Source organism: Maylandia zebra, linkage group LG16 (genome assembly GCF_041146795.1).
Source record: "Maylandia zebra isolate NMK-2024a linkage group LG16, Mzebra_GT3a, whole genome shotgun sequence".
Taxonomy (NCBI): domain Eukaryota; kingdom Metazoa; phylum Chordata; class Actinopteri; order Cichliformes; family Cichlidae; genus Maylandia; species Maylandia zebra.
In genome coordinates this window covers 15,239,713-15,267,289 of record NC_135182.1, presented here as the reverse complement: position 1 = coordinate 15,267,289, position 27,577 = coordinate 15,239,713, and the positions used below count along the sequence as shown (strand labels likewise).

The window sequence follows — 27,577 nt, the reverse complement described above, 5'->3', positions numbered from 1 at the left end:
TAGATAGTTATTCTTTTATGCCGTATCCAAAATGCAACATGGATATAACCAGAACTTAATAAACACCTAGGATTTGAAGTTGGAGACATCTGATCTTTTGAAGCCCAAATTTCAGAATTAATATTTTTATACTCAGGGAGTTTTTTTTTTTGATGCGGTGGGGAGACTAGTAGTGCGTTTGTGTCTGTTATTTGGAAGTGTAAAGAACAATCCTGACGCACAGTTTAAAGTACTGTATTCTTTAATGTCTTAAACATCAGTTATGTACATTGCTTATGTCAGACTACATAAATAAAAATCAGATTTTACCCAGAGGTACCAGAATCAGCAGGAAAAACATCTTCTGAAAATAAAGTTTGCCTTACCTCTCTATAATAAAAGGTCGTTGTTTCTCTGATTGCATTTTCTCATCATTGAAATATACTTTTGAGTGTCTCTCCCTCTTTTTTGTCAGGTTTTTTTTAAAGTTTCAAGACAACTGAGTGCCCGGATCTGCAAAGGAAGCTTTTGTAATGCAACCAAAACCTTCAGATCTAAGTGGACATTTTAGTCGCCTGCTCTTCCAAAGGTCAAGAAAGAAGTTAGCATCCTCACTCAAGAGATGATCCATTCTCAGATTTGCTGTGTGCCTCTTTAGAGTTATTGATTACATATTCTTCCAAAATGCACCATGTTATGTAAAATACTTGTACTTTACTAAAAAAAACAAAACAATTCCCCACGCGGTTAACTTGGTGCATTTGGATCTGGGTCAAGCAGGATTAACGTTCCATTTGGAGGCCTCTTATCTTATTTTGCTTCTTTTTGTACTCCACAGGAAATCCAGATTCAGTGTTTGCTGTCCAAGTTAATCATTGAGTGAGCCAGTGTGTTCATCAACACTCACGTAAGGATTCGGCTAACGGAAACATTCACAGCACAAATGAGGCATTTATTCCTCTAATCTAGTTTTCAGTTGTGAATATGTACAGCAGAGCCAAAAGTCTGGTATAGTCTACATTAGGGTGGCAGAGTAAAGTCTAAAAATTACTTGAAAGACAGCCATGAACCACAAATAAATATCATCCAATTAGCTGCTGAAATGTCTGACCTATAAAAAGGACAAGCCAAAGAAAGGAGAAAGAGTACTTTACATTTGCTTTTTCATAACAAGGTGGTCAGCCTGCTAAAGTCACATAAAGGAAGCGATGCTCATCTTTAAAATATATTCAGAGCACGTAAAAACTGAGCTCAAAGGGAGTTCAAGCTTCCTCACAAACACTTAGATCAAATGAATCCCTGCAGAAAGCAACTCGCACCCATACAACTTAAAACAGCTACCATATGTGTGAGTCACAAAAGCACGAAAGATCCAACGGCTAAACAGCAAGTTTATTTTGGTTAGGATCAGAAACACAGATCATGTCCTGAGGGTCAAAGATGAAGAGGAGATATCAGAATCCCCCCCAACTGAAAAATGGCAATGATGGCTTGTGGTTTTTCCAAGAGAAGGGGGGGGGGGTGTAAATGGTCGGGATGCATGGTGTCATACAATGTTCAGTGAATGACATTAGAAGGGAAGCAAGTTACTCTCCAACAGCAGGGAGCAGCATTGACCATTTCTACTGGCAAACTCCAACAACAAGGAGACTACGCGTTACTAAAGCCACGTCCCCTATTTAGAGATTCTCCAGTCACTCAGTCTCGTTTCTATTCGATAAAACCTAGCTGTAGTTGAAATGAAAAACAAAAGGCACAATGATTTTCAACTCATTCTCGTCTTTAATATGCACAAGAGTTGAAAGCATCAGTGAGCCACCTTAAAGAGAAGAATTCAATCTAAAATTTATAAAAAGATACAAACAATCAGAGGCCAAAACGCTGTCTGTTGCTTTTCTCCTATTATTTTATTTAAAACAACTTTTCATTAGCAAGTAAAAATCTTGCAACAAACATAAGCTTGTATCCAATGCGGATACAAGGCAACGAAATTGTAAATCTTTAAAGTGGCTCGGTCTAGTCTGCTAGTTCATGACTGTACACCCTCTCTATAGTTTTGTTCAGTAATAAACAGCTAGTCCCAAAAAAACCAAAAACAAACAAAAAAGCCTGGGCTGCTCATAACAAGCCCACTCAGTATTTAAAGCCCCAGTGTGACCCCCAGCCCCACCCCCCCAATCCCCACCCCAAACCCCAGCTCTGAACCCCTCTAAGTAGTTAGCAGCCAACCGGGGGGGTGGGATCATTAAGTCTTCCAGACCAGGGCTATGATTGGGATTAAAGTTTGACACATTTACCCCAAGCCTGCACATTAACCAGGACACGGGATGGTACATTTTAAACAGCCCGTCACCACTACAGAGAGGAGGAAAAAACAAAACAAAACCAGCCTGTTCCAATTTATCAGCATGTCATCACAATACATATGCAAGTCGAAAGTAAAAACAATAAAAGAAATATTGCTTCAAAAAGGAGAAAAAAAAAAATAGAGACCCTCCCCAGCCATCTTTGACAGTTATCGTCCATCCAATGACTGTCAGCTGCAGCAGCTTTGTACAGGCTTTATGTAAATATATATTCATTAGACGGCAAGGAGAGATACACATCATGTTTTTGTACAGTTATTCAAATTGAGTGATGACATGTGACCTCTTTATCGAAAGTAGTTAAGTAATGTAAAGATCAGGACCTGCACTCGTTGTACAAGTCTAGTCTTCAGTGAGTGTAGGTCCTTTTTGTCGTTTCTGCAGTCAGACATCGTTATGCCTCTCAGACGTGTGCATAAGACTGAAGAAAACCTAAAAAATAAAATAGTAATACAAAGGAAGCTCCACAGACCCAACCAGTAGAAGCGGAAACATGAAACCAATTTGTCTGTAGCAAAATTTAAAAAAAAAAGAAAAAAAAAAAAGGTCATATTGCAATTAGGATGATTTTAGCTTTAGGTTGTTTTCTTTCTTTTCGTTAAACCCCCTCCCTCCATTCAGAGTTTCACATTACAGGGGAATCCCGAGCAAATAGTTTACTGAATCCCAGGACGTGGCTGAGCTCAGAAGGAGGATGTCCTGTGGGTGGCGGGGGGAGATAAACGCTACAGCTGACATGTTCCTCTTAAGTCTCTGTGCCTTCGCCCAAAGGTGATTCCTCCCGTGACAGGTATTCACATCCGTTAAAATAAAAATTTTGCCGCTTTGCTTAATCAGTAGCAGGCAATTAGCAGGTCTTAACAGTTGTATTGGGGGGAAAAAAAAAAAAAGAAAAAAAAAAAAAAGAATTATGGCATTTTCTTCACATTTTTGATGATTTTTTTTAAAACGAACAGTAAGTTTGATAATTCAACAGAGGTCACATTAAAAAAGTGACGCCATTGAGTCAGAAGTCCCGTCAGTCAGTTTGCCACGGAGTCCTCTTGTTGCCTTAGAGCCCTTTCGCCCCTCCACCTGCCCAAGGACTCTCCTGGGAGGGCAGTGGGGGTCCGTGGTTAATCATGGCTTAGCTCTGGGATTAACTCTTTAAACTGGGCGAGAGAGAGGATATTGGTGTGCCCTGGCTATCAGGAATCAGTGTCACGAAATGTATTAATGTATGTACTTGTAGTATGTCAGTGTGCATGGGTGAAGTAACACTAGAGGACAATCCAGGGAAGGGGAAAGCACAAAATAAAGCACAAACAAACAGCAGTATTTCTTCCCCATGAGTGATATGATGGCTTCTAACTGAAGTATGCACACAAATTCTTCTAAGTGTCAAAAAAAAAAAAGTGCGTGTATATGCATGCGTGTTCATGTGTCTGAAAATGTGCTTATATTTTTCCGTCTTTGTGAGAACTTGACATTTGGCAATTGAATCTTTCCGTGAAGGCTTTTCCTTCCTTCTGGTTTCCTTTCTGTGTGACATTTTAGAAGCACTGGCAGAAAATACTGACAATCTTCCTGATGCAGGTTGCCAGATGGTGAATATGCCTGTTGGATAACAAGGACTCCTATGAAGGGTTGCAGTGTTCTGTGAACGATGACCATTTAAAAGAAGAAGAAAAAAAAAAAAAAAAAAAAAAAAACACCCCATAGTGCAGAGATGGGGGTGGGTAAACCCTTCAGTGGTGAGTTTCCATGTTGACGTGATGCTAAGTATATCCTTCTGTACCAGGTTGCCAGATTGGAGGAGAGATGGATGAATGTCTGGGGTGATTACAGAGTACCCGTGCAACTGGTTGAACCAAACATCCTGGTTTTTAGAAATTAAACTCCTTTGTTTGCATGTTGGAAGCTGGATCAAAATTGAAGGTTCCTCCTTGAGTAGTTTCAGGAATCAAGCTAGGATCTTCATCAATCTGAAAAAAAAGAACAAACATTGTAAGATCGAATGCTAGAGTAAGACATTGCCCAAAAAGGAAAACAAATCCAAAATAACAGAAAGTGAGACGCATGGTGGCGGTTAACTCACATCGTCTCCTGAAAAGTACTGATCAATAATCTCAAAGGCTAGTTTGTAGATATCCTCATTCTCATGCTGCTGCAAATTTTCTATCTTCTCCAAACCTGAAAAAGACAAAACAACAGTTTTAGAAACAAACATTATAAAAAAACTTCAGTAAGATAAACAATCCAATTACACCAAGTTTCTAAGAGGGTACAAGGAAACCATCAAACACAGACCTCCACACTCCTCTATGATCTCAGCAATAGTACTGGCTTCATCTCCTGCCATGATGAGAATATTTTTCAGGCCATCCAGGACGACTTGCACCACCTGGGAGTCCTTCACGGACAGCAGGTTACAGAACGGAGGGATGACATTCTGCTCCACTAAGAACTCCACCTACACAAACCCACACATACACCACATCCATACTTGATTACAACATAGGTACATGGTTACAAGTGTGGAAAGTGCACTCACAGTGACCTTCATAACTTAAGTCAATGTTGTGTAGCTTCAGCCTACAATTATTATTTTTCTGCTTCTTGAAAGAAACAATGAGGCAAACATTTCCTACTGCAGTGAAGAAATGCAGTTTGTTTTTTTCATTAAAACAACATATACCCATTTCACTGTAGCAAATCTTTTTAAACCAAGTACAAAAAAAAAAATCTTGTCTGGTCCACAAGCCAAGCTCACCTGGTCTTTCCTCCCACTGATGGTGAGGTTGCTGATGGCCCATGCTGCCTCCTTTTGAGTGCCAAAATCACCCTGTAGAGAGCCAGGCTGTCACCAAAATGTACTACACAGCAAATTGCCAAAATACACACAATATGTAGGCCAAATATGCATTCAGTCTCCATGTCTTCTATCAGAAACTGTTCTGCTTTCTGGCTAGAAAATATAAAAAGGTGTCAGTGCAACTAAATGCCAAGATGAATTTACACATCGTGTGTCTGGTACCATGCGGGGACAGAACTGAACAGAAACTAGAGAAAATCTTGAGCTCCCCCCCCCCTTCCTCCAATTTCTAACCACACACAAACCTTAGCCAGTTGGTGAATGATCATAGGAATCAGACCAGCATCAATCACAGCTTGGACTTGCTGCTGGTTCCCAGCTGTAATGTTGGACAGGAACCAGACTGCTTCCTGCAAACAGACCAATCACAAATGGTCAAAAAAAAGACTGCATTCAGTGTATTATATAGAATGAATCTGCTTCAATAAAAAATATTTTAACATTTCACCTAAATAATGGATTTTAAGTACAGATTAGTACCAGTTTAACTTACAACTCTCAAGCTTTGAGTGTAATTAAATAAAATAACTACATACAACAAAAAACTTGCTCCCATTACATTATCTGTACAATAAATACTACTTTACTCTCCATTTACTTTAATGTAAAGCTATAAGAAACTAGAAGAAAAAGCATAATGAGCTTAAAGGCTGAGGATCTCATACCTTATTAATTTTTTCTTTAGGATGTGTGAGCAGGTTGGGGAAGTGTGACAGAACATCACAGTTGAGAACCACCTGTGTCTGCTCATCTGTCCCCGTCACAATGTTTCCCACTGCCCTCAGAGCTGCCGTCTGTAGTTTGTGAACAAAAGAGGAATACAACTTCAAATAAAAATTGGCTTCAGAGTGTGGACCGGGTGGGAGGACTGAATTAGTCTTACCTGAACTTTCACCTCCTGATGGCTGAGGAGAGGCACAAGAAATGGAACAACTCCAGAATCAATGACCATCTGAATCTGCTCGTTGCCTCCGTCCGTCAGATAGGACAAAGCCCACACTGTGTCTACTAGGATCTATACACAGAGTCAGAAGACGTAAGAATTGAGACAGTTACTATACTGCTAGAACTGAAAAAACTAAGCACTAAATTTTGTCTTTATAATTTATGTACATTAGTAAACCGATAACTTGAGTAATCACAGCACAGCCTGATACTTACATTTATGTCGGTGTGATATATTAGCACACAGAGGGCAGGCAATATCTGTGGGGAAAGAAGTAGGTTGTGAGTGGGTTGGAAGTAGGCAAAGGAATAGATGAAGGTAAAAACAGGAGAAAAAAAACATCACAAGAGGAACAGCTGTCAAAACCAGACTTCAATTGTCAGCAAAAGCTTTCTAGTCAGAAGTTCCCCGGGGTGAAGAGGCTGATTTGGCTACTGAAAATGTGCTGTAAAAGCTCAGCGTGACTCAGCCTGCTGTGACAGAGTCAAATGCAAAGAAACTCAACCATCTGTATGGCACATGAGAGCTGGTACACACACGCACGCACGCGCACACATACACATGCAGTCACACCCACCTCTTGCACAGTCTCCATGGGTGGTGGTGGATCCTTGTTGCGGCAGAGGTTAACAATGACCCAGGTAACATTACGGAGGAAGGTGATGGGGATTGATGGATTGATGAAAGAAAGCAGGGGCTTGACCACACCCAGAGAGATGACATAATCCCTGCACTGTGGCCCATCACCTGATTGTGCAAGGGGGCAGAGGTCAACAGAACTCTGGATGGTTGCTTCCAAGCAGTATTAAAATAAATAAAAACAAAATAAAAAACAAGCACATCTATCATAGAGGGACACTCACCTATAATGTTTCCTAAAGCCCACACAGCCTGTTCACATACGTTCTGGTGAGGAGATTGTAGCAGTCGCAAGAACAAGGGCACTGCATCTGCAAGCACAAAGATTAAACTATCAGATGTGCCCAGGGTGATGGACTATTTATTTTGCCACCTTAAATGATCAGAATCTAGCAAGGGGGATAAAACCAAACAAACAAAACATGAGTCCAAATGTCCACCACTTGTCTTGCAGAATGAGCCAACAGACTTTTGCCTTACGCACAGTAATGTGTTGAACTATCATTACATCTGCTCCAACCATGCTGGACCACAATGGGTTAAGACACTTGTATTTCTATAGAGACTAACAGAGATGAAACTGACACAGACACCTGATTTGTTTAGGACTAACAGTTATTATGGAGGGGTGAGATGAATGGTCATTTTTCACATACACCCCTCATACAAGCAGGTCCTCTCCACTTTAGAGATGGTTCTGTATTATGAAGAAAGCTTTCAGCTATACTCCAAGTACTACATCTTCTAGACAATAGGCTTCTATGCTAATCGATACAGCTTTCTACAGGGGCACCGTAATGGCTCAGGTGTTAAATGACTATAAAAATAAAAAAATAAAAATAGCTGTAACACATGGTGTAATATGTTATGGCTATTAATGAAATGGTTTGGTAACTGGCTCTACGCACTCACTCTCAAAATGCTGAGGACCTACACTCACTTCTGTTTCTTTATGGTCACAATCACAACTTGGTGATGTGAAATCCAGACATTTGATTCAACTTACTACGGGAACATAAACATGCATGTGTTACAATCATTACAGTATGATGCTATGACACACTACATTGTGTCAAACGTATTTGCTCATCTGCCTTCACATGCATATGAACACGAGTGACATATCATTCCTGATACATAGGGTTTAAAATGATGTTGGCCCAGCCTTTGCAGCAATAACAGCTTCAACTCTTCTGGGAAGGCTTTTCACAAGGTTTAGGAGTGTGTTTATGGAATTTTTTTTTATCATTCTTCCAGAAACACATTTGTGAGGTCAGACACCGATGCTAGATGAGAAGGCCTGGCTCAGTCTCCACTGCGATTCAACCGAAAGGTGTTGTGTCAGGCTGAGATCAAGACACTGTGCAGCTCTTCCATGACAAACTTGCTCATCCATGTCTTTATGGACCGTTCTTTGTGCACTCATGCGCAGTCGTTTCGGAACAGGAAGAGGCTGCCCCCAAACTGTTCCCACAGAGTTGGAAGCATGAAATTGTCCAAATTGTCTTGGAATGCTGACGCATTAAAAGTGCCTTTCGCTATAACAAATCCTAAAACACAGCCCCACACAATAATCCACTAACCCACTACACTTTACCATTGACACAGTGCAGTCACACAAGTACGGTTCTCCTGGCAACTGGCAAACCCAGACTCATCTATCGGATACCAAATGGAGAACAGTGATTTATTGCTCCAGAGAACACGTCTCCACTGTTCTAGAGTCAAGGGTGGTGTGCTTTACACCACTGCATCCAAATCTTTGCTTTGCAATTGGTGATGTAAGGCTTGGATGCAACTGGTAGGCCAGGGAAACACATTCCATGAAGCTCTTTCTACACACTGTTCTTGAGCTAAAGGTGATGTAAAGTTTAGAGGTCTGTAGTAACTGACTGCAGAAAGTTGGCGACCTCTGTGCAGACCATCATGTGTCTACCACTTTTTGGCCGAGTTGCTGTTGTTTCTGTCATTCCCAGTAGCTTCCACTTTGTTATAATGCCACTAACAGTCAACTGTGGAATATTTAATAGCAAGAAAATTTCACAAGTGGACTTGCTGCACTGGGTACATCCTATTATGGTACCAAACTGGAATTTACTGAGCTCTTGAGAGCAACCCATTCTTTCACAAATGTTTGTAGAAGCAGCCTGCATGCCTAGGTGCTTGATTTTATACACATTAACATTGATGCAATTGGCACACCTGAATTGAATGACTGAGTGAATACTTCTGGCAATAGTGTACATTATATTGTGTGACACACTATTCCAATCCAACACTCCATTTGGTGCTTAACTGAACTCTCAAATGTACAAAAAAAAAAAAAAAAAAGATGATTGTGGGATCTGTATAAAATGTGTGTCATATAGATGTTGGCACTCAAAATGCCTTGGCAGTGTTTATGCAAATTTTGTCAAGATTGGCCCACTCATATAGAGAAAATGGAAGTGCAATGCAAATATATACATACGCTACAACCATTATAGTTTGATTCATTCGATGCACTGGCTGGACCATAAAGAAACCTTTTGTCTAAACCAATTTGTTCATGGTCTTCAAAATTTACAAATTTATCATTAAAATATGTTAGACCGATAGCAAGTGAGCACAAAGCTTTCCCAGCAACAGAAAGGGATGCTGTCTTTTTTTTTTTTTTTTTTTTTTTTTTTTAAATGCCAACATGATTAAATGTGCCATGTAGACGTCTAAGCATAAATTACCCCTCATTATAACTCTCAGCAAACATGCATGTGTTTAATATGGGGCTTTCCATAATTTCAAACTAAGTTGTTCCACATCTCTAACAGCCATCTTATCTTTTGAATATTAAACATGGTTTTAGCTATAGAGTCATGTTAGTTTTATTAGATAACCATGTTTTACTTTGAGGCAGAAAAAAAAAAGCATTATCCCAAGAACTAACTAAGCCTTACTGGGTGAAAAAATAAATAAATATGCTTGCTTGGCAAATTGCAGACAGAATATGAACACAGACTGAAGGGGTAACACAGGGGAACATGAACCGTGGGGTCAGCTTACTGGATTTAACCACAGCCTGGGTCTGTGCTGACGTCCCAGAGGCAATGTTGGTCAGAGCCCAAGCTGCCTCAAACTGAAGCGACGGGCTGTAAGACAGAGGGAAAACAAAACCAGTTAGAAAACAAAGTAAGCTAATTTATTCTGCAGTAGACGAGACAGAATGGAAGGAGCAGGGATTAATAATATCCATGTGCAACCCCCCCCCCACTTGCCATTTCAAATTCTTAACATATTTGTTTTGGGCCTTCTTGAACTAATTAGAGCAAAACATGCTTTAACCAAACTGTGGTGCTCATTTAGAGAACAGAGTTTTCAACGGCTGGCTTTTCAAGAAAAAGATAACTACAACAGCAGAATTAATACAGGTAGTCCAAGATCTTGTGACAGATAACAAATCTGACACCAGAAAGGTCTAGAAACTGTGTCATTCAGTTTAACTGCACTCAAAATGGAGAACCATCATTAAAATGAGTTTAGGAAAACTGATGCAACACAAAATAAAAATCACACACATAAAAGTGATTCTCACGCCACCCACCAGCCAAATGCTAGCTAATTGTAACAAAGGATGGTAATTCCGTCTTCCCAAAGAAATGTTTCATCAGACAACCTGCCATGATCTGAAGTTTCTAAGTTTCCCCTTCTGGGATTTAAAAGAATAAAACAGCTTCTTTTTGGGAGGTATCCAGTTGTGAAGAGACCCGCTTTATTTCCTGCCCTGCCAGGCATTCACAGATAATTTATAGACCTCCAAAGGACAGGTTGTCCATTTTTAATTGGCAGAGGTTTTCATGCTGTAAATTCTATTGTGAGGCTTTACATCAAGCTGAGCTGGCTTGGGTTTCTGCCACAGCGCTATGGCAACATATTAAGGGCTGCCCTGAATACGATTTTTGGGTTCAGGAGCTTCAATAGTAATCAGCAGTGAATATTTTAAGGGTACTGCTGCTAGTGCCACTCACTGAAAACAACATACACAAAGCAGTGCTGTGTCTGCCATCCGAGAGCAAAAGCTTGTCATTGTAGTGCAGCACTATTGAGCGTTTATTCCCTAATTACTTGTTTGGCACTTTTGGGGAAGAGGGGGAAAAAAAAGGAAAAAGAAAAAAAGGGGTGTTTAAAGCTGCTAAATATAGCCACAGCATTGGCAACAATTAGGTGAAGTGAAGTGTGATGATCGCTGGCGTGGGGAGGAGTGGAGAGGGGTAAAAAACCCAAAGCCCCCCTATCAACTAGTTTAATAGTCCAGTCCTGATGTACAAATATCTAATAATGTCAACATGATGCTATCAGCTGTTAGTTGTCATGGTAAAATCTTTACAATTACTTCCTTACAAGCTCTTTCACTCGAGTTTTTCATTCCTGCCCCCCCCCTCAGTGAACACAAGGTCCTGGGAATTGGGGAACTCCGAGAGACAGGAATGTTGATATATTTGGCTTGGTTTGTACTGAGAGGATGAGCCAGCTGCCCTGCATGCCTCCACACACTCTAACGTGTGGACACAGTGGGAAACACTCTCATGCACACAATGATTCTACTGCAGCAGAGAAATGATGCAGCAGGATCAGTAATAAAAGTTATTACATTAACAAAAAGCTAAACAAAAAAATAATTTTAAAAAACTTTAATAAAAAAGTACTACTTAGGAAGCACACTTACTTGTCATCCCTTTCCAGGCATTTGACTAAAATAGGCAGGATCCCAGATTTTATCAAATCATCAATGGGAGGATTTCGGTCACTTGAGAGCAGTTTTCTAAAAAAATCGAATGCAAAAAAGTTAACACCAGAAAACACAAGGAAGAACTGGTATTTATACAAAAGTGTTTCATCAGCTACTCACCTGGCTGCCTGTACAGCACTGAGCTGTACAACCGCATTATCGCTGGTAGCGTTCTGCAGTGAACAAGAGCCATAACTGACATCAGCATAACTAGCCAAAAGTTAAGGTAGCACTGCTGGTACATTTGGGAAAGGATTCAATATTTGTTAAAAGGCGTGAACGAGATAAACGTACCTGTAGAATGGCATCGAGCGTAACATTTTGCTAAGCAAAGAGAAAATGAAGAATATTAGCAATGTCGTAATTTGCTAAGAACATGCAATCAATAGCAAGTGAAGAGCTAACGCTACACATTGTCACTATGGTGCATTTTATTCGTTATTCGGGGTTAATATAACAAACTAACTTCATTAAATTTACTAGACTGGACAGGAAATCCAAAGTGTGGGATCATTTTGAGAGGAAAGACTCCAAAAAGATGAAGAACATTGCAGACCAACTGCAAAGATGGCTCATCATGTGAAGACAAAAATTAGCCATTTGCATTAACGCTGCATAGCCTACTTGCTGTTTTGTTGTGACACATTCAGAATCACTACAGATTTTGCTCGTATTGTTAAACAGTTGGCTTGGTTGTAAGATTTACATTTTACAAAGTAGTGCATTACAATTTTGTATTTCTTGTTACTGCAACACATTCTTTCTCTGCCTCACAAGTCAAATAATAAACTGGTATTGTAAATATGCACCTGCTAGTTCATTAGGGAGCACCTCTAGTGCACATATGTGAAATTCCTGGTTGCTTTCAGATAATACTGATGAAAACAAAACAAAACAAAAAAAAAAAAAAAGCAGAAAGCTGCACATTCGACCTTTATATCAGACTACCTTTGTTTCTGACAATCCAAAGGGGTAAACGGTTCTTCTGGGCTTTGGTATGGGGTGAATGAAATGTTTTATACCCAACTACAAGACTCTAAACAATGTTGCAAAATTCTTGCAATTACAGTGAGTCAAAGTCTGTACTGAGATTTTATAAGACTGGGATCTTCTATGGCATTAGTCACTGTTAAGTCTTAACAGTGTGATGAACCCTCCCTGCTTTTGACACCTAGTGTTCAGGCTTCTGGCAAGATATTACACAATGTCATGCTTTTTATTTTTCATCCTCCCCTGGTTGTATGAGAACTATGCAGGCTGAATAATAATAATTAAAAAAAAAAAATTAAGTGGGGGTTCCTCTCAGTATCACCTGGCATACTAATTAACAACCTCGTCATCTAAAAAGATGAGAGATTAAAGTGATTTTTTTTTTTTAACTGGAATCCTATTGACACATCCCATACGCGGTACATTGCCCACCTTTTTAACCCTTCTGACCTGATATCCATATAGTCCGGTTTCGCTACATCTCGCTCACTCAAATCAAACCCACCACACACCCACACTTACCCCTTTGAAGTCTGAGTCGACATCAGAGTCCTCCAGACTCTCCTCCTGCGGGACATTTCTCTTCTTCAGTAAATGTTCGTCTCGTTTGTTCTGACAAGAGGAAAAAGACAAGAAGACCAATGAGAGGAGGAGATGAAAGCATTCATTAATGCATTCATGAATTCTTAAACCAACAGTGAGTCTAGGCAGAGCGTTTTTCTCTTTGCCAAACTTTTTCATTTTCTGCAGGATATCCAGCATGCCAGATGAAAAGAATCTCGTATCATAGGGGTTAATCCAGAAAAGAATGCCTGCAGGAGAACCCACAAAGCAAACAGACGTTGAACCTTTACCCTTTAACCCTCAACACACTCGGCGTCCCCATCAAACGTTTTCATTTGGTATCAATCTACAGGACATGCGAGTCAGTGGTAGGAGGAGATTCCCTTGCCCTACATTCCAGCTCAGAGTGCCGATGTGCGTCACTGATGACTAATCAGCTAGTGCAGTGCTTCTTGTTCCTCTGATCCAAATGGAATGTACCAGACTTGAGACCACCTCAGCAGTAATATTTTATGTTTCAACATCCCCAGCTACTGAAGGCTGTGCTGCTTTATGCACTGGTTTACCAACATTCTCCGACTCTCCCTGAAAGCACAATGCCACAGTTTACCACGTGTTAATTTGAATTTCAAGTTTAGGTCTTATACATCTTATACGCTTCTTTTTCTAAGTGTGGTGATTATATATGGCAACTGTCTTAATAGTGTTCAGTTGTTCAATGCTGTGTTGCTAAGAACAGATTTTTATAGAAATGTTACTTGGAAACAGTCAATATAAATTTCTCTCACTTTACACTAAATTAGAGTAGAGTCACTTTCACCTTCCACTAACCAGATACCCCTCCAATATGGGGAGACTGGGAACTACAAAAACACAGGGACAGTGTGTCAATTTCACACACGTGGTTAAAATGAACATGACATGAACATGAACATGCTTCTGGATTTCTTGCAGGTTCTACAGAACCCCATTTGCCCTAACCAACTGGCCTAGGGTCAGTTTAAAAATAAATAAGCAGTCAATATTTTCACATTAAAATACCAATAAAGGTCCTCTATCAAACCACATATGCAAAGTTTAAATGTGAAGAAAATGTTTCTAGCTCCACCCACCCACTTCTGGTTTGTTTTACACAACGACAAACACAGCTAAACTAAATAAAGAAAAAAATAAAATAAAGTTATCTCTATTTGCAGACATTAATTTGGAGCTTTAAATATGGCAGACTTCCTGTACACTTTGCTCAAGCTGAGAGCAGCCAGCCTCCCTCTTGCAACATGCAGGTGATTCTAAAGAGCGGCACAGCATTTACTCCACTACATTTATCTTAAAGCTTTAGTTTTTTGTTTTGCTTTTTTAACATGAAATATACAGTCCTGCACAAGAGTCTTGAGCTTTACAAAAGGAAAGAAAGCAGCCAGGCCATCTTCTATAGCATCTGAAAGTCATGTCCTTAAGAAGTATCGTCAGGGGGGGGGATCCTCCCACAGAACTGAGAGATGCATCTGACCCTTCAATTGATCATCAACTAGACTGAAAGTTAGTGCTCAGTTAGAGAAATTAATCCAAATTTGAAATTTATAGTTCAAATGACTGTCAATTTAAGGCATTTGAAAACCACGGTGCAGCCACCATCATGGTTTGGGGCTCCATCTTAGCCAGTGGTGTTGGAGGTGTTTGCAAAATTGGTGGAATTATGAACAGAGAAAAGTACCATAAAATTTTAATCCACCATGTAAAACCATCTGGAGAGAGTCTGCATGACAAACCCAAACACGCTGCAAAAAGCACACCTGGGTGGAGGGTGGGGAAACAAACATACACATAAAAACAACAACAAAAATACAAAAATGACTCTTTCAAAGCAACAGTATTGAAACTGTGTGGGATCATTTAAATAAATAAATAAAAGCAGGCAACATCCAACGAGCTTTAAATGGTGGTCATACAAAATATTGACTTCCAAGGTCATTAGAATTTCACTCATATTCTGTATGTTTCCATGCATATTTGCACAAGTTTCAATAAATTACTCCACCTACTTCCCATTTTCCTAGCAAGTCGCCCATTAAAACCTGCTATATTCCTCACCAAGCTAGCAGTGGCAATAAATTGAAATCAGCTTCCAACTACATAAAAGTGAGAACAGGCTCTGACACATCAGTAAGCTTAAAAGAAAGTTTCTAAGAAGTGGTTTCACTTGGGATTTGGTTTCCCTGCTGTAAAGACTGAACTGTTGGTAAACAGCTCAAATTTTTAAGAGCCACAATTCCAATTAAAGACAAATTTCAAAGTCTCAATGCAGATCATACAGATCTTGTTTCTGATCTAAAGCTTCTTGAGGACCGGCTTCCAGTCATTTAAAATCATAAAATATCTACAAATGACTTTGTCCTCATGGTGTTAATTGCAGGATCTGTAAGGAATATCTATCTGGCACTTTAAAGTGTCCACAAAGGCTACATTTGTAGAAATCTACATATGACTAACAACTTGTGCAACAAAAACAATGATTCTTCTCAAACATGTTAAAAAGTTTAAAAAATAAAAAAAAATCAGATGCAAACTTGGGATTACTTAATAACTCAAATTAACAGATTAGGAGCCCACTGTCGGAATGGCTTCAACAACATAACCTAAATGGATTCTAGTTCTTGTATATAGAACAGCCAGGGAGTTGTCTAAAGATCCCCCCCCCCCAAAACAAAACAACAACACACAAAACAAAACAATAGAAAACACCCATACTAGAGCAATGCCAATAGAATCACATACAGAAAAACACGATACAAGCTGCAGCACATCACTTGTGATCGGGTAGAAAAGGTATTGTTGAGACACGCAGACTTTTCAGTGAACTCATTTATGTGTGTTCACTGATGAAGCCACAACAGAGAGCAGAATGAATGCAATACTTCTTTTCAGTTAAGATCAGTTAACTGAATCACATCTCTTAATGACTCCACACCCTAAAGAAGCAGCACAATTAGTTGAAAATATTACCCAGCAAATGAAAAGTGATGCTATACCTAGAGGTTAACGATTGGGCCAATCCTTGAAATACCCCCAAAAATATGGATTCAAAGCTAAACATACTAGCAATGAATAAACTGATTCGGTAAAGTGGATTTAAAAAAAAAAAAAATAAAAAAAATAAAAAGATCAGTTTGCATTTTAATAACATCATACTGATTTCCTTTTGTGGTGCAGGACAAAATAAATACCCAAATGACACCTTATGAACGGAGGTAGAGGGGGATCTACCTCCCCTTCATATGTTAAGCTAACACTCAATGCAGACAGGAAAGGAAGAAAAAACAAGGTTATTTTTGCCCTTTCAATGTAATCTCCGTATTTAAGTTGATCAAATAAACTTTAATCCAGAACCATTTGTTGTTGCCGTTTTACATAATTTAGCAACACAAAGTAGAAATTGAATATATTCTGAAGCCTCTGGTACTTTTGGTGCACTAGCGCACACTGCATTCAATTAAGATCCAATTTTACTGCAAAAATACATTTGCAGATGGCATAACAATTATCAGAAGTAATCCCAGTCCTTTTTGAGTATGCAAATCTCTTGGCAGAACCACCTGAAGCAGACCTACAGTGCAGATCATCTTCTATTAACAGCATCAGGATGTTCACTGTGCTCTACAAAATATAAATATAGAAGTTTCATAAGCTACATTTATTAATACAGCTATTCAGCTCTGTTTTTCAGTTGCCCGTCTCACATCTCTGACAGAACACACAGAATCCTATTTTAATCAATCCAGCTGCGTTAATTAACGGCATAATGGCTTGTAATTTACTCAGTCTACACACCCGGATGTGCATCTAACCACAGTGATTGTGTACTGGACAAGGGCAAGCATGCTATAGCTCAATCGTGTGCCTGAATGCTTCTTAGGCAGACAGATGGCGCAGAGAATCTGCTGCTACTTTTTGGTTAAAGCACTGCTAAAGCTAAACCCTCAGTCTATGCAATTTCAGGTTGCAAAGGCAGATTTCTTCCCAAATGTCCCAAGCGTTTGTAGAAACTCTTAATGTGAAAGATCCATATGAAGCATGTTAAAGCCCAATACGCCCAAATCCATTGGTTGAAAAACAGAAATAGGTTTGCAATACTTGTGTGTGTAGATGAATGGGGCATTGTTTCTCACCTTTCTCAACTCAACTGTCACTTCATTTCGATGTCTTCTCATAGTCTGCAATGAAAACAAACACAACAGGAAATGAGAAATTTCCCCCCCACTTTTTTTGAGAAATCATGTCATTTATTGTGGTTAGAAAATAGAAACTGTAGCCTTTTACGCCAAGTGATTTAATGGATATATATTTAATAAAAAAAAAACAAAAAAACAACACTAGTCAAAAACAGGTGACACAAAATTGATGAAAAACCAAGATTCTGTATCTCACAAAAGGCAACCATCACCAATCCAACTGAAAGTCATAATAAAACAACTCAGAAAGAGAGTAACTAATTGCTGTATTTGTGCGTCTGCTGGGTTTCCAATTCATCCAGAACAGTTTGAGATGGTCTCAGATCTTGTGACTATTTGAAGAGGTTCATATTGCTTTCCTAAATAGCCTCTTACGTAATTTGGGAAAGTCATAACTTGGGAGGCTGCAGAGCAGAGGTGTCTCCCAACCGTGGCAAAACAACAATAACGACGCGTACGCTGAAAAATGTTTTCCTTTGCCGAGATGAAAAGTAGCCGCCCAGCCTGACTATCAAGAGAAATTAAACTAGACCAAAACATTTAAACTGATTCATTGCTGAAATTCTGATTGTTTGATGGACCTAAAAGATTTAAAAGTTCCTACAATACTGGTACAACAATTATGTTTAAATAAAATTAAAATTGATGAGGGCACACAGGTGCTACCAGACACACCAAAAGAGGAGGAAAAAAAACAACTCTTTTCAGATTTGTTACTGGGAGTCAAAAAAACAAAAAAAACAACCTGTCCAATAGCCACACTGTGTATGATGTGCAGTAAAACAAAAGGAGGGTTTTATGGCCTGTAGCAGCGAGACTTTACTGCTTTGCAATTCATTGCTGTTCCAAATGGTGTCAGACATGAAGAGCAATCTGTTATGCCTGACCTAAATAAATAAAACCCCAAACTGGCTTTTCCCCCCTCTGCTGTAGTCTGAGTCATCCGTTTACAAAAACTCAAATTCACGCCGAGACTCTTAAGAGGACCCAGGTCAAACAATTTGTCAAAAATAGCATCCGGAATTCACTTGGCACAAATCTGCCTGTCATAGTAGCCATGTGCTTGTCAAAGTGACTCTGAGTTTCAAAACAACCACCCAAAGGTCTTCAATCTGTGTTTTTAGAAACTGGAGTTTTTCTGGAAACTGGTGGCTTTTGAAAGGCCATTTCCAGACATACCTTTGTTTGAGGATTATCACAGGATTACCAATAGATCAGAACAACCCAGCACAAGTGTGTCTTTGTTGGTGAATGCCATGGCTGAGCGTTGTTTTCTGATGAAACCCCAAAAAATAACATATGTAATCTTTAAAAAAAAAAAAAAAAAAAAAGCTAGATATCTGGTACTTCATTACAGCCTTTGGTCCCAGCTTCCTTTATCTTGACTTCTCTGAACCCAGCCTTTACCCAAATGGTTTGGTAATCATGTCAATGAGCATTGCAGTCAAATGCTGTCAGAGAAATTTATAATTAGACTCGTTAGATGAATGATGCTGCAAAATGCCCAGCGTAGATTTGCCAGCTGTGCACACAGACTACTGATGGCGCTTTCTAGAATGAGTCTTAGCAGCGAATCTGATATGAATGTCCTCACCATTTATTCTGTAACAGCACTGTTTATTAGGAAATATATCTAAGATTAACTTAAGAAATTTCATAAAAAACCGCAGTGTCAGAAAAAGTTATTAACAGCAATGCAAGCTTAATGTTGTGCCTAAAGTGACTCTCCTCACTTCATCGTGGTGTTGTAGCAATTTCAGTGTAGTTTGCTTTTCTGATTGAAAATGTACCGTAAAGCTAAGGTCACCGCATCACTACCTTTCAGCTAACCATTTAGTGGCTTAGTTAGCAGCCCTCTTCAGCCGCCTCACCTGGCATCGCATGCTAGTCATTTGCTTGACATTAGCAAGCTAACAAGGAGGGGCAATATTTGGTTAGGGTGGATATGGAACAGACATTTAATTACACACGCACTTTCTTTTTGCTTAATATGGCAATTGTGTGAGACAGCCGCGAGTTAAAACGGGTGTCATTTGAGTTCAGCTGGCTGTAAAACAGAGCGAACATCAGGATTACGGAGCCGGGAGGGCCCAGCCTTGCTTGTGACCGGTGTCTCTGCAAGTAGCTAGTCAACGCTAGCTGGCACTGACAGCTACATCGTCTGCCTTTAATTCCCCCAGTTCCAACGATTCAAATAGAACACAGTTTGTCGTTCACAAACATTACAATATTTGCAAGCCACTGGTATGCACTTGATAGCTATCACCACCTTTGGTTCATTACGAGGAATTTTACCGGTAGCAAGATAGCACCTTTGATGGCGAACTCCTCACGATAGCTCGCATTAGCCAGCTAGCTTGCTAACTAGCAGGCTGGCTGGCTGGCAGGGAGCTTTGCCGGGGCCAGGCTCCCCACGGAGGCCCAAAGACTGTCGTTTTCTACATAAAGCTAATTCGAGTCGTGTTACGAAGACTAGCGTTTATATGTCAGCTCACCTCGACATCACGCCCCTTGTTTTTAAAGCTCTTGATGCGGTGGTTTTCTAAGCCGGCGTTTTCTGCCATGGCTGTATGGGGTTTAGCTGTTACTCCGGCTTTCGGGATCTCCTCCGTGAAAGACGAGGCACGGCAGCTCCTGCGCCGCTGCTGGCTCCGAAGAGAGGGAGGAGTACGTAACAGATCGCAGAGCGAGGGGAGGAGTTATTGCATACCTCCTGTCTGGGCTGCCCTGGTTTCCACGGCTTTCCTCGATGCAGTGACAATAAATTCACCTGCGATTTACTGCGCACGACGACGACTTTCGGACGTAAAAAAGCTGCGAAACCGCTACGTTAACAGCGAGGCAAATGAAAAACACTCAGCTTCATGATCTACAATCTCAAGACATGACAGTGGTCCAGAATGATGCCGCCAGACACAAAACTTTAATGAATCAACAATATTTGGTTTCATACAATAACATCATTAGTGCAAACAAGGACAAGCATTTGAAATATTTATTCGTCACACTTCAGCAGCGGATATGCGATATCTGTACATAACGACAACTCCACGTTTCTGATGTATCTCTAATCAGAGACGACCAACACCAGCTCTGGAAATATTCAGATACTTAGAATACACACAATCTATATTTTTTAGGGTGAAAAAAAGGCTGCTCAAAGAAGTGATTTATATATATTAGTGTTTACAATTTCCAGCACCATCACCTCCTGGAATGTGCACCGATTTATTGTTTGTATTAATCTCCCTATCAACTCTAAATAATGCAGTGACATTAATCATAAAAGTGTTGCGGTACTTCCATGTTTTCATTGCGTGATAATTCAAAAAGGCAGCGCAATAGTTAATGTATTAGAATTATAGCTGACCCTTCATTGGGTCTCTAACTTCTGCTGGCCAAAACAAAATACATATTATATCAAAAAAATAAGATGCCAAACTTTGACCTGGAAACCAAATAAATACAAATAAATACAGGGTGTATGCTGAGATGTTAGTATGATATTTTGGATGATATATATATATATATAAAGCAATGTCAATAACACATGGCTTCTCATCCTCAAAAACAGTGAACATACCATTACATCCATTGTCTGTTATCTACACACATGTATTGTGGATTAAAGCAGCAACTGAAAGGTTTTCAATTAATACAGATCGATTATTATTTACATAAGTTTGTGATTTTACAGCTTTCCATCATCATGGACTGTGACAGCCGATTGTAGTCGAACAAGGAAGAGAAATCCCCACTTCTTCATGGGTACTCTAAAGTCAATCCAGAGCAGCAGTAGAGAGAGAGTAAACAGGGGGAACGAAACAAGATGCCTCCAAGCCACGCATAATGATACTACCAGTTAAGGTCAAACTGTAGTGATACAGAGGTTGCTAAGAGATATAGAGGAGGGCGACAACATATAGAGGGGCTGAGGCCGAAGTGCTCCTTTAGAAGATTTGTTGTTCAAAGAGGATCTTCTCAAATCCTTGTGGAGGAGTGTGATAGAAGTCATTAAACTGGCAGTCTAAGATGGCACTGTCATCCACTAGAACAGAAGATAAAGACACGATCAATCATAAGTTCAGACACTGTATTCTTGTTCACGTCTTAACTTTTCTATAGTTGAATTTCACCTTTAAAGACCCTGAAAGTATATACTCTGTGAAAACAGCTTTAGGTTTTCTTCTGTTTATAAGATAAACTCTCAAAACCTCAACCTGAGCCTGTGTACGTGTGTTGTCTGAGAATGTTACCAAACACAGGGATGAAAACAGCACATTATACATGTGTTTGCGTATGCAGAATTACAGTGGTTGGGATTGGGGGCATAAATGAAACGGATTTCATCAACTTTTACCTACAACTCTCAGACACTCGGGAAATGCTAGCGAATTAATTCTGATTTGGCTGTTTATGCCACAATATTACACCAAGATCTGATTTACAAGTACACATGGAATCAGTCCAAATTAAAGGTGATGTGATCAGGTTCCAGGTGATGACACCCCCCCGGATGTTAAATGCAATTTGGGACACTTGCGATTGCATTCTGATCACGGCTTTAGTTAGAGAGTTCAGGTCAAGAGCAAACATCTTACATGTGTGCTGTCCAACATAAAACCGCCAGCTGATTATCTGGACAAGCTCCACACATCAGATGGAGAACTGAATCAAGTCACTGAAATCATTGCAGTAACTTTTTACTGGACGAAATTATGCATGTCTTGATTCTCCGTGGCAAGGCCACTGCCTTCCGATGAAAGCTGTGTTTGATCAGTTCAAATAGAACACTCTTTCCTGTGTGTGGCGAAATATTCACATTAAAAACTCTATTAAACTCAATTCAACTAAAACTGTCAGCCTGTCTGTAGAACAGCTGTGCAAAGATGTGCAATACAGCCCTCTAGTGGAATCAAGTTGTAACTGCTGTAACGAATACAAAAAGATCCATACATTTTTTTTTTGTTATATTCAAGTAAGGCAACAATGATCATATAGTTAGCAATCATTGGTAACTAGTGAACATATGAAATCAACTTACCATAAACAACAGGGTATACAGTGCCTCGGATCCCTGAGGCAGGACAATGCATGTTCTTTCCGTTCAGATATAAATTCAGCTCCACGTGGTCATATGTGATTCCCTGAGGAACACAAATACACAAGCTGAGAAAAGCATGAAACTCTTGTTGAAGTATCTTATCTCGGGAGGTCACAGCTTACATCTGTGCCATGTTTAAAATCTTTCCTATATTTTAAAAGAAGCAGGAAAAGTTGTTTTTTTCTCTTTTAAACAGAACTTTTATCAAATAAACAAAGACAAGAAGACAATACAAGACACTAAGGTTCCCATCTCACAGACTTCTTTGCTTTCTCCTCTTATGGCAAATGAAAATGGGACTGACAAAGTTGGATTTAAAAAACATGCCAAAGCATTTTTTGATGAAGACATGCTAAATCTCTGCCACCAACACAGTGTTAGTGTCTAAAACAAAACCGGTTCTACGCATTTAAAGCAAAAACAAACAAACCCACCAACACTGTAGCACAAAACTGCTGCTCCCAAAGCTGAAACCACTGACATCAATGGGAGGGGCTACCCCCAAAAAAGATGATTTATAGCCCGCATACTGAATGTGTTCATGACATTCTTCCCACAGAAATCACCCCAACTTCTTCCACACACAGCTGGTTTTCAAACCTGTCAAAATGTGGGCTTGTACTCAAAAGGCGCCGAGCGAGAACTGACTCAAAACTGCACTGCATCAGCGGAAAAGAGGCAATAATCATCAGCACTTAGCCGATTGAACCCGTAAATTAAATTTTAGCCTTTGTAATCAAAGGCTTAAGAGTTTAGAAGTATGCCTAAGTAGCCTGAATCACTCAAGAAACACTAGTGAGGGCCAATGTCAGTTTGTTTAGCTGCCTAGTGTTCCAGTAAGAAGTGATAAAGAGAACAGATGATAACGTACATGTGTGCTCCACCACAACCTTACAAGCTAGTTAGTTACAAGCTGTGTAAAGTTCAACTTACTTACATAGAAACAACTGTCGAAAAGCATCGACTGCTAATGAGCTGTCCGGTTACTGTCCCTGAGAGAGGCCGTGCACTTATATTCTTTTTAACTTTGTGACTGCATCTGTCTTTATGATTATTTGATATAAATAAAGGATATTAAATGTGCAGACTCATTGCACATGGGCTGCAGAATACCATCATATAGGATAGAACAAACACCAGATCAAATGCTGGATCTGATAAATCCTATTGCTTTTTGAAAAATATAAGCTCATCTTGAATTGTGTGTATGGTGAGCATGTTCACAGTCACACACGTCAAACAATCTCAGTATAGCAACTCAGTGATCAATCACAACTTTCATACAAGTTGGTTTCTCTAGCAAAAATATTTGCAGAGATGGATCGCTCCGTGTGTGTCAGACAAGATTCAAACAGCTAAATCTGAAACACAGTGCAGAGTGAGTGACTGATCTGAATTTGATGAAAATTAAAATACTTTGTGTCATAATAAAATTAATGATAATCACTTATAGATTTACTCTTTACCCCTTTAAAGCCTACTAAGAGTCTACTGGGATCTGAGTGGTTTCTGTCAAAGTTTAGGCCTGCTTATAAAACCAAATAACTGGGTTCACATCAGAAATTACGAGGGTGGTCTCAGCCTATGCAGCTATCCTTGGAAAAATACGGAAACTACTCTAATGGTCATCAAACCGTGTCTTTATGGGGAAAAGAATCAAAAGGAGTGTCTGAGGTGTCAAAAATCGCCATTAAAAGGTACAGGGGAGGTCATCAAATGTCTTTATGGGGGAAAGAGTTCATAATTCTCTTTGCACAAGTTTCTTCCTTTGCATTTACGTAGTTCCAGTATGTCAAGTTAATCTGTAGAAATAGCTTCTTGCTTTCTTTTAAGGCAGGTGACTTTGGTGCACTCGTACTACTATTAAGAAGGGGTCAGCACAGAGACTACAAGCCCATTATCATCAATGGAGTGGAGAGGGTGCAGTCCTTCAAGTATCTTGGTGTCCACATCTCCTCAGACCTGACATGGGCTGCCCACATTCAGGTCCAGACCAAAAACGCTGTATCACCTACAACAACTGAGGAAGTTCAGGGTCTCTCCAAAGATCCTCAGGATTTTCTATACAGGCGCTGTGGAGAGCATCCTCACACAGAACATGACATCGTGGTTCGGGAACAGCTGTGTGAAGGACCAAAAAGCTCTCCAGAGAGTGGTCCGTACAGCAGAACGCTGCTGCAGGATTGCTCTCCCCCCGCTCCAGGACACCTACACCAGGAGATGCCGGACTAGAGCAGCGCAGATACTGAAGGACCCGTCCCATCCTGGCAACAAACTGTTCCAACTTCTGCAATCTGGTAGAAGGTTCTGCATCATCCAGGCAAGGACAGAGAGACTCAAGAGGAGCTTCTATCCCCAAGCCATCCGGGCCCTAAACACACACATCTCACATCATCTAAACTCACATAATCTATAATTGACTGAGACAGGACTCTCTTCCAGACACCCTAAACCCAGACACATTTCAAATTCCTTTAATTTTAAATATGTTTATATTGTCTATTCTGTAAAATAAATCTGACTGATTTATTTTACATTCTTATTAATGTACAGAATTCACCTGCCTCCTGCTACTACTGCACATTCACCCAATGTGTGTATATATATATATATATATATATATATATATATTGTTCTTCCTCTATCTCCCCCCCCCTTTTTTGCACATGTCGAGAGCGTGTCAGGTTACATTTCACTGTGTGTTATACTTGTATAACTATGCATGTGACATATAAAGAACCTTGAACCTTTAATTACTAACAGACTTGAAGGGTTTCCACGGTGACCAAAGTTTAAATTATGGTAAAACTGTCTAGTAGTGGCAGAACCAAACATTGCCCTATAAAGAGCATGGTTGGAATTTCTACACCATCAATCTGCTTTTAAAAAATCAATTTGTTCCAACCTCAAGTCTGAACTCATTAAACTTGTATCTTTTTAAAACTTATTTCCGAGTCCTGACAGTTTTGTGAACAATTCCAATAATATGTAATAAAAAAGGGATGATCAGCAGCTGTGTAGAGTATGTTCTCTGCAATGAATCGTTTCGGTACTTACAACAGAAGATATTTTTATCTCTGGAACAGCCTTTAGGATAAAAGTTAATGTTTTTAGTTCCCACCCCAGTTCTAATTGATTCCACGAGATTCCGAGAAAACCCTCTCCCCAAAAAACAGTTCTCCATTTTTAGCTTCACAGCCCAACTAATAACACTTAAACATTTCAAAGATCAGGGCATCAAAATTAAATACGTAATTAAGCCCAATTATTTTTGTGACTTACCACAATATCCCCCTCCTGAGGAACGCTGTTAGCGGGTAGACGATTCTTCTCTTCATTATTGTGGTAAATGGAGCCATCGTGCCTCAGGACTAGGCTGTTTGTGTCTCTGCCCATAGGCACTTGGTTGAGATTCACTTTCTGGGTTGCCACACCTACCCCCCACACACCTACACACAAAGCACACCACTCAAGTACGAAGATGTGAAGGGCACACACACCAATAACATGTTCATTTTAAAACGTGTATTCCAAACTATCCTGATATTTGATGACCTCCAATCTATGTTACAAACTTTACTACAATGTTTTTCTGGACTGAGATCCGATTGTTTGTTTTAAAACTGTTGAGAATGTCATCTCAATCACTCTTTTACCACAAACTACATGTACAAAAATATAATGTGTGCTTTCAAATATGGTCATTGCAAGAAGAAGTAAGCATGAACCAGTGAGCATGCAGTCACAAGACCAGTGTGCATCTAAAAATAGTGTGTCAATAACTCCCAGCAGGAACGCAGAAAATTGCAATCATGAAGGAAAAGAAGACGATAACTAAAAGGCTTAAAAACCAAGTGCTCACCAGTGGACTGGATCTTAAACTCAAAATAACTTTTGTTCTGGTGCAAAGGAGCGTTGGCCAGGCAGCCTCCGGTTCCACATATCCTTCGGCCGCTCTTTACAATGACAACATCTGTGCCTGCAAGACAAAGCAAGGCTCGATTTTACTTTCAACTTATAATATGCACTTTCTAGATCACATGATACCCGTGAAACAGCTGAAAAGACTTTTACATTATTAATATTGTAATCATTCTGATCCAGACCATCACCACTTTAATAAAAATAGCCTTTAAGTTGTAATCCTATGATGAATACAGGCGAGGCCATGCATGTAATTTTACGGTAACAACTACCATTTAAAAAATATCATAACTTTTAAATTATGATTGTATCTTCTAAAAATTACTAGTTCTCTTCCATCTTAATGTGCAGAGGCTGAGACAGGTGAACATGGTTTTTTTTCCCCTCAAATACAAAAGCACACGTATCGTGATTTCTACTGTCACAGCCGGTTGTGAAGTCTACTTAAGTAGATCTTCAGGAAGCAGTAAGTCATACTTTACAATGTTGTGGGAAACATGTTGTGGCCAAGATAAAAATGGACAAATGTGTATATTTCTCCATTTATCAGTGAACATTGAAACGAGCTGATTAATCCGTTCTGTCCAAAGATACAAAGTAAATACAGCTTTCTGCTTAAAATCACAGTAATTTAGTGTGTCTTAAATTCTCTTTGGGGCGCAAAGAGGGGGATTCTGACAGCTTCCATCCATGAACAGTTGTAAAAGAGCTCAGGTTCAATTTTCTGTCCGGTCAGTTGTTGCTGTCTTTGTCTTGTGTCATGTCAAGCTGCGGTTAGCAACAACTGAAAGCCCTGTTGAAAGTTTACCAAATGAACGTTTTAGGGCAGCTCACTGCAACACACAGAAACACTTAGCCTAGCAGCGCAGAAAAATTTACTAGCAGCTATCGGCTAGCGAGCTAGAAGTAGCAGCGGAAGTAGCAAACCACCTTGCCACACACATACACGGAGAGAGGCAGCTGGGCGTGTGTAGACATAAACTGCTCCTATATGAGCAGCAAGAATTACACGCAAACTTCACTTACCCATGTGATGAGTATCTAACTGAACTGTGGGCATTTCTTTGAGGGGAATATGCCCCGATCCGCCATCTCCGCAGCAGCCTAGACAACACGTAAACATCGCAGCCATTATTATTTTTTCCACGACACCAGCCGAACATCCGGAAACAAACTTAGACCAGAAACCAAAGAGCGCTGGACGTCAAAGCGTCAAGAGG

At 39.8% G+C, this 27,577-nt stretch overlaps 2 protein-coding genes across 2 annotated transcripts; both read right to left on the bottom strand.

The window, feature by feature from the left end:
• Nucleotides 1–1,352: 1,352 nt before the first annotated feature.
• kpna3 (karyopherin alpha 3 (importin alpha 4)) lies at nt 1,353–20,004 on the bottom strand. Its single transcript, XM_004551248.5, has 17 exons — nt 19,825–20,004; nt 17,267–17,311; nt 13,059–13,148; nt 11,841–11,870; nt 11,667–11,719; nt 11,484–11,579; nt 9,824–9,909; nt 7,009–7,095; nt 6,723–6,892; nt 6,361–6,405; nt 6,083–6,214; nt 5,865–5,993; nt 5,445–5,549; nt 5,098–5,169; nt 4,635–4,797; nt 4,423–4,517; nt 1,353–4,309 (listed from the first exon to the last, which is right to left on the bottom strand). The coding sequence occupies exons 1-17, from the start codon at nt 19,891–19,893 to the stop codon at nt 4,211–4,213; spliced, it is 1,566 nt and encodes a 521-aa protein (XP_004551305.1). The 5' UTR covers nt 19,894–20,004; the 3' UTR covers nt 1,353–4,210.
• Nucleotides 20,005–20,230: 226 nt separating this feature from the next.
• spryd7b (SPRY domain containing 7b) lies at nt 20,231–27,532 on the bottom strand. Its single transcript, XM_004551247.6, has 5 exons — nt 27,384–27,532; nt 26,296–26,412; nt 25,716–25,882; nt 22,374–22,476; nt 20,231–21,377 (listed from the first exon to the last, which is right to left on the bottom strand). Exons 1-5 carry the CDS (start codon nt 27,487–27,489, stop codon nt 21,280–21,282), a joined length of 591 nt encoding a protein of 196 aa, XP_004551304.2. The 5' UTR covers nt 27,490–27,532; the 3' UTR covers nt 20,231–21,279.
• Nucleotides 27,533–27,577: the final 45 nt, after the last annotated feature.

What these genes read in the sequence shown, in the direction of transcription:
- kpna3 (XM_004551248.5), bottom strand. Translation starts at nt 19,893, where the DNA reads ATGGCAGAAAACGCCGGCTTAGAAAACCACCGCATCAAGAGCTTTAAA. An exon ending in TGACAGTTGAGTTGAGAAAG is followed by an intron (nt 13,149 to 17,266) that starts GTGAGAAACAAT and finishes TCCTCTTGTCAG; the next exon opens with AACAAACGAGACGAACATTT. An exon ending in CCATGGAGACTGTGCAAGAG is followed by an intron (nt 6,406 to 6,722) that starts GTGGGTGTGACT and finishes CTTTCCCCACAG; the next exon opens with ATATTGCCTGCCCTCTGTGT.
- spryd7b (XM_004551247.6), bottom strand. Translation starts at nt 27,489, where the DNA reads ATGGCTGCGATGTTTACGTGTTGTCTAGGCTGCTGCGGAGATGGCGGA. An exon ending in GTTAGATACTCATCACATGG is followed by an intron (nt 26,413 to 27,383) that starts GTAAGTGAAGTT and finishes TTTGTCTTGCAG; the next exon opens with GCACAGATGTTGTCATTGTA. An exon ending in TGTATACCCTGTTGTTTATG is followed by an intron (nt 21,378 to 22,373) that starts GTAAGTTGATTT and finishes CTTCTGTTCTAG; the next exon opens with TGGATGACAGTGCCATCTTA.